Source organism: Carassius auratus, chromosome 16, assembly GCF_003368295.1.
Source record: "Carassius auratus strain Wakin chromosome 16, ASM336829v1, whole genome shotgun sequence".
In the NCBI taxonomy this organism is placed as follows: Eukaryota; Metazoa; Chordata; class Actinopteri; order Cypriniformes; family Cyprinidae; genus Carassius; species Carassius auratus.
In genome coordinates this window covers 15519400-15530904 of record NC_039258.1, presented here as the reverse complement: position 1 = coordinate 15530904, position 11505 = coordinate 15519400, and the positions used below count along the sequence as shown (strand labels likewise).

The 11505-nt window shown below is 39.2% G+C and overlaps 1 protein-coding gene and 1 long non-coding RNA gene across 3 annotated transcripts; one reads left to right on the top strand and one right to left on the bottom strand.

Annotated features, from left to right (window-relative positions):
* Positions 1-208: 208 nt before the first annotated feature.
* Positions 209-8693, bottom strand: LOC113116286 (uncharacterized). The gene is made up of 3 exons (XR_003294000.1): positions 8568-8693; positions 4184-4542; positions 209-968 (listed from the first exon to the last, which is right to left on the bottom strand). It is a non-coding gene; the product is annotated as an uncharacterized LOC113116286 (long non-coding RNA).
* On the top strand, positions 8087-11269 carry sp8b (sp8 transcription factor b). 2 transcript variants are annotated; one of them, XM_026284355.1, is made up of 2 exons: positions 8087-8236; positions 8590-11269. In XM_026284355.1, exons 1-2 carry the CDS (start codon positions 8216-8218, stop codon positions 9934-9936), a joined length of 1368 nt encoding a protein of 455 aa, XP_026140140.1. In that variant the 5' UTR covers positions 8087-8215; the 3' UTR covers positions 9937-11269. The 2 variants fall into 2 exon arrangements, with proteins under 2 accessions (XP_026140140.1, XP_026140139.1); XM_026284354.1 differs by lacking the exon at positions 8087-8236 and adding an exon at positions 8243-8493.
* The last annotated feature ends 236 nt before the right edge of the window (positions 11270-11505 follow it).

Sequence of the window (11505 nt, the reverse complement as noted above, 5' to 3'; positions counted from 1 at the left end):
TATACTGTGAAAATGACAAGCAAACTGTGACTTTTCAGAAAACAAAATACAATGACTGCATTTTCCTTTGATGTATTCTATATGCACTATTTGACATTGTTAAACACATTAAATAAATGAGTGAAAGTGTAAATTGGGTTTTATGAGAGTTTATTTTCTAAAAGTCCTCAAATTTCCAACAAAATACCCATATGTGAAGGTTACCCTTCCATGTCATATTTTACCCATCATGCACCTACAGACCCCAAAAGTGGGAAGGAGCATTTTAACAATTACCGTTATTTCATTTCAGCACGATACAATGCTGCATATCATTTCTCACAATATAAGATCAGCCAACACCCAAACCGACACTGATTCTTTGATGTACACACACAATCTCACACCCCCACGCACACATAAATACACGTGTTGCAGGGGGAGACAGCAGGCACGATGACATGTTAAATTACCCTAGTGATGTATGGTTTAATGAACCCCCTTGTGTTGATCATGCTCCACATTAATCAGCCGGCTCCAGCAGATTCCCTTATTTTCTCAATGCTCCCCTGATAAACTGCAATTTCATTTAACCTTGGACAGCAACTTTAATAGCTTCCACAGGACAACTGTCAATACTTGCCTGGGTATACAGTGATTAAATTGCATGGTGAGACTGTCCTGACTTCTTTTAGCAAGCCCCTCCTTCGTATCTCCGTTCCACAATTCTCTCATTTTTACTTCTTCTTCGATTCGATTTTTCCAGAAGGGAAATGCACATGGATTTTTGAATGCAAGGCTGGACTTTAAGTAGAGTCAATGTTTCTATCCAACGAACTTTATCCTGCAGCGTTTTTGTTCAGCATTATTTTTGCACAATGCTGAGAACATCCAGGTTACTCAAAAGCTGTGAGATCTTGGCATCTGATGGTGTGAGATTCGAACCAGCAATGTTCTCGAGGTCTCAGTGGCATCTTTTTGGTCAGCGCCTGGGGGGATAAAAATCTAATCAAAATTTGAGATGTTTTGAACATGATAGACATAGGATAGATCATAAAAGGGTAGCAAAATAAAACTATATCTCTTGGTTTTAAAGCTACATAGAACAATAAACTGTAGCTTGTGTGAAGTTCGTTTTTGGAGTACAGGAGCATCTTTTTGTTGCAATGACATGCCGCCACATATCTCTAGAGTCTAGCACGGCAGGTGCCTGCTGACCTCAGCACAGTTCCAGCGCCTTTCTGTCTGTGACATCTAAATTCTCTTCGTGTCAACTGAGCACAAATTATAAGCCAAGAGACATCAGCTGACTGATTAAAAACAAGTGTCAGGCTATGGAAGGACAAAGGAATGTCTGCGAATACAAAAAATAATCAATAAGCCTCCCTTTCTGAGTGAGCAGTGTGTAAAGTAGACCATGCTTTGGAGGGCATCAACTATAACATCGTCATAAAAAACACAGTTTAAATGTAATAATTAAGATGTTCAGTCAATGCTTGAATAAGTATATGTACAATAGTGGCCAAACATGATTTCATTGTATTATGTTTATGTTATGAAACATGCAGATGGTTGCTCTAAGCACAACAAACATCAGATCACTGAAATCATACTGTTTTTATTCACTTTTAACTCTTATGTTTGGTATGTCCACCTTTTGCAGCAATTACAGCAGCACATCTCTCTGGCATAGTGTCAGTATATTTCCTGAGAACTTTATTTAATGATGCGGGGCCCCTCTCAGAATGATTTCGTTAACTTAAATGTTTTGTCACAGTGACAAAGAAAAAAAAGAAGTTGCTGTTGTGTCACCGCAATGACATAATGAGGAAGGCAAATACTTGTCTCTCCGCCCTGTCTTTCGCCTGTCCCTTCCCTCTCTTTCTGTAGTGGTGACAGGCACACGCTCTGGTCTCCATTATGGCTGTAGATGGACAGAATGGGCAGTTGTGGATAATTACTGAAACTGTTGGAGTCAGGGCTGACTCTCAGCACTTTACTCAGTGCCTCTGGCTCTAGCACTGTCCCTCGCGCTGACAAACTTGCACATACCCACTGGAGTAATGTAGGGGACAGTCAGAAAAGTCTGGGAATAAACAGTGTATTAAATAATTGTGATGGTTTAATTGGATTTGTGATCAGTTGTGTTCATTCTAATAGGACCATTGGACACTTTAGAAGCAGTTCAGGTCTGCCCACACTGATAAAAAATGATTTTTGTAGTGAAGTAAATAATACAGAAAATAATTCTACATTAAATAATTTAGTTCAGGCAAGAATGAAAAAAAAAAGAGTAAATTCAATATTAGTACTCGCTTTAAGCTTGCAGAATTCAAAGTATGAACATATAAGTATATTTTACTTGGAATTGTTTGTTACTTTTACAAAGATTGTTTGAGTAAATACTTTGAGTCATGATCCAGTTGTTCCCATCATGCACTTGGGCATGAATAATTAATAAGGTAAAACATTTTTTCTGTTTTCAATATGTATTTACATTGTTTTCTGGTTGCTTTTGTAGTTATTTGTTATTTGTGACATCTAGAGTTAATTTTATATTCAAAATGACCTATTCATACTCAAACATTATTTACTGATTTTTTCCATGATTACATTGAGTCAACATATCACCTTAAAAAGAATAAGGAGCTGTCTACTTGCTTACGTACATGTTAAGTGAACCATATGATTTAATCACTTTTTTTTCAGTTCTATCATAGAACCTCATAGACTTGAAAGACTATTTTTTTTCCTTTTTGTGACTTAATCTTTCAAATAATGAATCTTACCTAATTAACTAGACTTACCTATAACTTAAAGATTAAGAAAGCCTTTTAGTAAGAAGCAACAACCCCCTATCCAACACACAAATACACACACACACACACACAAACTGCTACCCATCCCTGCCAGCCAAAGGGGCTCCCATCCAGGCTGACAATGACCCAGTGGCAGCTGGTCGATCGATAGCCGACAAAAGCTCGGAGGTTGGGGCAGTCAAAAGATTGTTAACTAGCCATTTCATCTCACAGACATTTAGATGATTGTTCGTGCTTCACTGCACTCCTTCAGCGAGGGCTGCTGCCACACCTGTGCAGGGCCTTCACAAAGCCTGCTTCCCCGCTCCTGATGACCTCACTATGGCCAGCAAATAGCCAGACACAAAAGCACTGCTCCTCAGAATGCATCATACTTAACTGTGTTTTCATGCATGACTGGACAAACACAACCATACATACCATAATGTTGTTAAATTAAACTTTATCAGTCTGTGTGGCTTTATTTATTTATATATTTGTATTTATCTATTTGTATGTTTGTTTGTTTTTTTATTAAATTACTCTTTAATATACATGTATAATTTAAATATTTATTTATTTAGCATTTTATAACACTTATTTCTATCTATCTATCTATCTATTTTAAATATTTGTTTACTTATTTTTATCTATCTATCTATCTATCTGTCTGTCTGTTTGTCTGTCTGTCTGTCTGTCTCTGTATCTATCTATGATCTGTCTGTCTTATTTGTTTATTTTTTAATATTTATAATAAAATATATTTATTTATTTATTTTGCACTTTTCTTTTTGACATCTGTGTTGTTATATTGAGTGTAGGATTATAATTTAGATCCTGCAAACGTATGTCTCCTTCAAATCAATTCAGACGTTCATCAGACATTTCAATCCAACGGATTAACTTTTGAAACATTAAAATGCCCCTTTACCCTCAAAATTAGAGTTTATGATTAAAACAAGTCCTTCGGGTAACAGCAAGAGCTGACCCTGTTGTCATATTTAAAACTTAAGAAAATTTGCATCTGTCATTCAGTTAAGTACATTGACTCCTGTGATACATTAGCATGTGATTTGTTGGTTAATTAGAGGGCTTATGATAATGATAATGACCACATAGCCCATGATGCCACATTTCCAGGTGTTTAGCTTCGGTGATTAGCCGCTGGATGCCTCCTCCCCCATCCAGTGTCCACACAACACTGATTAAATCAAGATGAATGAGTTATTGGACACGGGACACACACAAGCAGCGTACGCTGGTGTATGTCAAATGAAAAACACCACCTTATCTGGTTAGTTTAAATTCATTAATTACACAAAGCAGCTGGTATTCATTGCCAACGCTGTGTTTTAAATATACAAGAGCCCTAAAAACATTATAAATGTGTTTTTTGCTTGACTAACCTGTGCATGTGTCTGAGCTTTGTGCTTAAACTCCACAGACTTGTCCTCTACTAGTGATCATATGTCAGCGTTTACACTCCTGTGATCATGTCTATGGTTGTGTGATCCAGCAAAAAGTCAGCACATGGTCCACGGCCCTGCTCTAGTGGTTCAATGGGGTTGTGGGACGTGCGCCGAGGGGTTGGGTCTGGGATGTGGATGTGGACTGGCGCTCTCTGAGGTTCATCCAGGCAGAGCCAGGCTTCCTGCTCCTCCTTTGTCACACCATTTGGGCTCTTGTGTCTCGGGCTCCACTGCCCTAGCCTCACTTGGCAGCCCTGCACACACAGGGACATCTGGTCTCTCTGTCCCACCTCCTGCTGAAAAGAAAGAGTCCGGCCATGGCCCCACATTTATATGATATTTTACAAAAGCATTACATTGATCTATAGTAACTGTTTATAATGCTTGAAATCATTTGTATAACAAGTATGTGTGTGTGTGTGTGTGTGTGTGTGTGAGAGAGAGAGAGAGAGAGATTCATAACACATACAATTATTTGTTATATGTGACTCTAAACCACAAAACCAGTCATAAGTAAAGGTATATTTGTAGCAATAGCCTCTTTTAAGTAAAGAACATGCTCCATGAAGATATTTACTTTATTTCCTATATATATATATATATATATAACAAAACTTATTTTTAATTAGTAATATGCACTGCTAGGGACCTCATTTGAACATTTTCTAAGGCGATTTTCTCAATAATATCATGTTTTGTTTTGTTTTTTGCTTTTTTTTTCAGCCTCAGATTCCAGATTTTCAAATAGGTATCTCAGCCAAATGTTGTCCTATCTTAACAAACCATGTATCAATGGAAAGCTTAAAAAATTACCCTTATTACTGTTTTTTGTGGTCCAGGGTCACATGTAGCCTACTGCATATAAAAGGATAATTAAATAGTAAATTAAAGAAAATTAATTAGTTATAAACCTGTAATCCAGTAACACAAACTGATTCCTTGCAAATAAACTCAGGCAAAACTAAGTACGTTTTTAGGCTTATTTAACAATAGATTCTGACTTTCGAAATAAATAAAAAATAATGATTTTAAACGTATAATTGTCTTCCATCAAAGTGATAATTTATTTACTTATTTTATTTTATTATTTTTTTTACTCGATGCTTTCAACGTAGTCTTAAATCTTTATTACTAGTTTCGAATTCCGGCAATTAGTCTGCTGAAGTTTCGCAGGACTCGGACAGGTAGACCACTAGATTATCAGTTTTCCTGGATAATCATAAGATTAAAGAAGAAAGTGCTCCCACCATCTCCGGGACACAGCCGCTGACTTCCCCTCTTTTCTTTTCGCAAAATTATTGAGAGCACCCAACCCATTTTGTTCGTGCGCACTGGGCCAGAATAACGCGATGATTAGGGCCACGAATGGGACAGGTTTCTTCAGCTTGATTTCATGACGGTAATGTAGCCCATGCATGGGAGAAGAAAGGCTGAGATAGGGACATCTGTTCAATACAGGCCAAAAAGAACCTCGGTGGCCTGTATGACATCTTGGGAAAGAAAGCAACAGGATATTAAATGAGCGAACGTGTGGTTGTTGTTTTCGACACCTTTTTTTATTTTTGAAAGATTTGTTTTATTTTGTTCGTTCATTTATTTCATTTAACCACTTACAGTTCTAATCACAAATCACGAGTTAAATTGTATCTGCACATTTTTCGACCAAGTATACGTTCTAAACTTTTAGTATTTTTTTAATAATTTATTTAAAAGTTCTAAAATTGTGAAATGTGTTTTCTGTTGTATTGTTTATAAAAATCGCACGCTGTTGCTGCGCTTCCACCTCATCCTCTCTCGCGCGTCTCTCGCGCTGTCTTGTCAGAGGACATGAACACATGTTTTGATTACACCACCGGTGGCCGAGCGGCTCCTCCGTTATTCGTAATTAAACTCAATTCCCAAAGTAACATTTATCTTCCAGGGTCTGCGCGTTCACTGTGCGCGAGCGCCACTGCCTTCTGCTGTGCGAGAGGAGATGCGCGCGGGGTCAATCAATAAAGCGAGGACACAGACACGGTATGTGCATCATGCATCTGTTGCAATCAAACAATGCTGCAGTTTATGGGACATTTGTTTGTGTGTATATGTGTGTGTGTGTGTGTGTGTGTGTGTGTGTGACATTTGTATTTTGGTTATAGGGTTGCGCATTGCACGTTATGGAACGTTATCCACCACTTTATTTGTCTGTTTGTTTGTCTTTACATGCTGATGCAATTTCGTGGCTGTTTTTTTTTTTTTTGTGTGTGTGTGTGTTTTTAGTCTGTGTGGCATGAAAATGTTTTAGTGCTGGACAGAGATTCATTGGTTAGGCTAGTTATTATAATCTCACCATCCACAAACCTAAGTCTTTAAATCATCTGAGAGAAAAGTTCAGTTATTTTGACATGCTGGATGTTTGACGCAAAATCTGTAAGTTTGATTATTTTAACATATTTTTATTCATTCTTTAGAATTAACTTTACACACTGTACTGTTTTTTTCAGTATAGCTACATGGCTGACTCTTACAATTTGCGCAAAGTTTCGTTTGTTTCTCCCCGATGTGCCTTTTTTTGTTGCGTATTTTTCTCACTCTCAATTTTGAGCTCAACTGCTTTTTGTTCTTTGAATTAGAAAGGGTAAGCACTGCCAAGGAAACAACAGAACTGTTGTGTAAATCGAAGAAACAGAGAAATGAATCTGATCAGCCATCTATCACTTCCCGCAATAAAGGAGGCGACACGGCGGAGGCAGATGATTTGATGAATAATCTTCGGTCGTTTTAATTAACTTTTTGCTGTCCTATAATGACCAAGTTGGTCAACGGAGCCGGTCAATAAGAATGTTAATATCAAACAAATAAAACTTCTCATGATTAAAAACCTCCTGCTTTATTAAATTTGAAATTCAAATGAAATTTATGCCTCCAGTCCACGACGCACGTAAATAGAGTAGCCAGGGCTACATCATTATCCTGAGAGCATTTCTGCATTCATCGTCCTGATATCAATAGCCTGCCGCTGTATTGCTGTTGAGAGTTAACAGAACACAAAAGCCATATTCCACCTTGTAAAGACGTTTACATGCATTATGTGAAATTATTTTTTTATACTGACCAACAAGTTCACAGAGTTAAATGCTCGGAATTCGTAATGCATACGTAATAATAACAAAATATCAGAAAATACACCAGCCTGCGTAAAAAGCTGTGTGTGTGTTTGTGTTGTGTTAAGGAAACAACGAAAGAAAGAGATAATATGTTTAAATATAGCCTAAAGTTATAAGAGTAGCCTATCCATATTGATTTCGTTAATTTGCTATGCACGCATATACATGCGTCCACTTACAATGCACGCTTATTTGAATAATTTTAACTTTTGTCTACTAAATGAAAGTTTTATTAAACCTGTTAATTTTCGAAACAACTGTCAAACATTTAAAGAACCGTTATCTTATACAAAATAAATAAAAACACAATAGAATGTAAAAAATGGGAATTTACATTCCACAAAACAACCTGTAAGAAAATGACAACGAATTGTAAGAGTGATATGATATGTAATTGCTATTTTACCGTTTTCACAACTTGTAGCACACACAATAATAATAATAATAATAATAATAATAATAATTCATAACAGATCAGGGGTCCAGTAACCTCGTTAACCTCTTCATACAAAAGAATAGAAAAGTTTTCCCTAAAACTTCCAGTCCTACTCATTTAACTTGAGTTTTATTATGAGGGGGGTGTTGGAAGGGGTGGAGATCTTGTCTGAAGTGCTCCATCGATGACCTCACGCTAGAATGTGGCCGCGTGAAGGTACGGCTCTTCCTGATTGGTCGCCCGTGTCACAGCGGCACTTCAAAGCCGTGAGAGGAGCTACAATTGTGCTGGAATGGGCGGACCACATCATTGTATTGCACACCTCTAAAAAAAACAGTGCTCTGATTCATAAATATAAAAAGATCCTCTGAGGAGGGCACTTTTGTGATGGCAACTTCACTTCTAGGGGTGAGTCTAAGGAGTTTCGTGCTGGTTTAATTAGTTTCCTTTATTGTCCTGCCGTGGGGATTAAAATTTCTTGGGTCAGCCGGGGAGAGAGTCACTTGATTATGTTTTAAGCGAGAGAAACAAGCAGGACTTCCATTTCTCAACTACGACATTGTATGTATAACTTATCTTGGTATTTATATGCTGTTTCGCTTTTGTTTTGTGTTTGCGAGTGGCTGTATTTCAGTGGTTCAGATTTCGTAACTGCCTCACTTCAGGTATGCTGGGGTCGCAGCGAGTTAAAACTGTTCTTCGAACGCACACAGTTCCCAAATCTACCATCTTTACTCACCTTTTAACTTCTTTTGTTCCAGGAGGAGCCGAGATTGGGGTCGACTCCTTTAGCCATGTTGGCTGCGACGTGTAACAAAATCGGGAGTCCGAGTCCATCTCCTTCCTCTATTTCGGATAACTCGGCTTCGTTCGGAAAAGGATTCCACCCGTGGAAGCGAGCGGCAGCCAGCAGCTGTAGTTTGGGATCCAGCTTGTCCTCTTTCGCTCGGAATGGTGGTGGTTTAAGCGACTCTTTTGGCACGAACACTTCCACGGGATCCAGTGCCTTTTCCTTAACTTCTGGTACTTCATCCAACTCCCACTTCGGAAACGACTACTCCGTTTTCCAGGCGTCGGTTTCCAACAACTCCCAAGAGCCCAGCCACCAGCCCATGTTTATTTCCAAGGTGCACACGTCCGTGGACAGCTTGCAAAGCATTTACCCGAGAATGAGCGTGGCGCATCCCTACGAGTCGTGGTTCAAGTCCTCGCACCCTGGCATCCCCACTGGGGATGTGGGCACCACGGGCGCGTCCGCGTGGTGGGACGTGGGAGCCGGTTGGATTGACGTGCAGAACCCGAACGGAGCTGCGCTCCAGTCGTCCCTTCACTCCGGTGGGCTGCAGACTTCCTTACACTCTCCTCTGGGGGGATACAACTCAGACTACTCGAGTTTAAGCCACTCTGCCTTTAGCACCGGTGCGTCCCCGCATCTCCTGACCACCGGTCAGCATCTCATGGACGGATTCAAACCCGTGCTCTCCTCGTACCCGGACTCCAGTCCCTCTCCCCTGGGCGGAGCGGGAGGTTCCATGTTGACAGGGGGTCCGACGGCCTCGTTGGCGGGATCTCCGCGGTCCTCGGCGCGGCGCTACTCGGGCAGAGCGACGTGCGACTGTCCGAACTGTCAAGAGGCGGAACGTCTGGGTCCAGCTGGCGCGAGCCTCCGCAGAAAAGGGCTACACAGCTGTCACATTCCCGGCTGTGGAAAAGTGTACGGCAAAACGTCGCACCTCAAGGCTCATTTGAGGTGGCACACCGGAGAAAGGCCGTTTGTGTGTAACTGGTTGTTCTGTGGGAAGAGGTTCACGCGCTCCGACGAGCTCCAGCGACATTTACGCACGCACACCGGCGAGAAGCGCTTCGCTTGTCCCGTGTGCAACAAGAGGTTCATGCGGAGCGACCACCTCAGTAAACATGTCAAAACGCACAGTGCCGGAGGCTCATCAGGGTCGGGCTCTGGGGCGAGTGGAGGGAAACGCGGGAGCGACACCGACAGCGATCACAGTGTGCCCGGTAGCCCCTCGTGCCACTCACCTGACCTGTTGCAACCTCCCGAGTCTGTCCCGACCACGGGCATGAACGGCCGTGCGAACTCCCTCGATTAACCCCGTTCAAAACGCACGTACACGAATCTCGAATGGACTAGAAACTCACCTGACGGTTCACAAAAAGGTTGTGCTGTTCAAGTTCGGTAACACTTTATAAAAACTTTCAGTAATTCCAACTGTTAACAAACACTATCAGATCGCCAGTCAATGCACATTCAATTCTGAATATCCTATGTGAAACAATACGAACCAAAGTTTCATCTCTTTTTAGCTATTCGAGTGTACATGAACTAAGTTTCTGTAAAGCTTAATACCTATTTGTTAAGTTAAAAGTGAAAGTTATTATAAAGTGTCACCTGGTGAAATAACTGTGTGGCCATTTCACTTGGATGTTGTAAAGTGATTCAATTTACGATTAAAATGTAATTTACAATGAAGTAAGCCTGTTTTGGTCTGCACAGATTCTGTGACATTAATTTGGTAAAGTAAGGGGATATTAAAAAGGACATAATATAATATGTGCATTCTGATGGGTACATGTCGAATATTCTTATTTTACTTAATGTTGTTATGAACAAAAAAAAAAAGTATTTTACCCATCAGTGAAGTGGCCTGTCATTGCTAACTTTTTGTTTTTCTCAAAACCAAACTGTGGCACTTTATTCATGAACACTACTAAAATCCAGTTTCGTAAGGATAAATTGCCGTAGTGTTGAATAGACTTCGTTTTGTCATTTTACAAATTCATTTCTCTAATATTCGAAAAGATAGTCTATATATCGCATTGGTCTTTGTCGAAACTACAGACTACAAATCTTACGTTTGTATGAATTGTACTTATTTCTTGTTGCTGCAAAAGAATGTAAATATTGAAAATAAAATAGACTAGACTAGAAGGTTATTCCACACTGATGTAAAACTTGGGTATGTATTTGTTCAAGACGCAAATTTTGAATAGTATTTTTAGTTGCATATATTGATTCTAGTAAATATCCAAAACTGTACGGCAGTGTTTTTTTTTTTTGTGAAGAACGTCATATTTATCCACGAGTTGGACTTGGGTTTTTTAGGTCTGTCATAGACGCACTTTGAAATGATTTGTAAGATTTTAAATTCAGAATTCTGTGTTTAATCACGTTTTCTAATTTATGTAAGCATGCACATGTAAGGTGAGCGTTTATTTGACATCGTTTATTTGAGAAAATTGGCTTTTTCATTTAAGTCAATCAATAAAGTCGACATGGATTCAGCCACAGTGAACGGTTTGCCGTTGATATTACTGCAATGTCCAATTTCTATCAAATAAAATGTGCTCTATAGTGCAGGAACTGTTACGTCATTTCAATACCAATTGTAAAAAAATAAATAAAAATGTGTTCAAATGTTAAAACTGCAGTTGTTGTGAAACCCACGGAAATCAGCTTTAGTAAATAAACTGTTTGCTACAATTATAACTCATATATTTTTTAGAGTTGTACACATTCTCTAAGTTGCTAAGATTCCAGACAATAAATCTAAACTTCTGAGAACATTTTATATGAGATAATATAATCACTGTAACGTAAAATTACTCAACACTCAAATGTTGAATTAAAAACAATAACTACAAATGTAAGTTTTTGTTAG

Coding starts and splice junctions, on each gene's coding strand:
- sp8b (XM_026284354.1), top strand. CDS start 8,392: ATGTATAACTTATCTTGGTATTTATATGCTGTTTCGCTTTTGTTTTGT. Junction 8,494..8,589: donor TCGTAACTGCCTCACTTCAG/GTATGCTGGGGT, acceptor CTTTTGTTCCAG/GAGGAGCCGAGATTGGGGTC.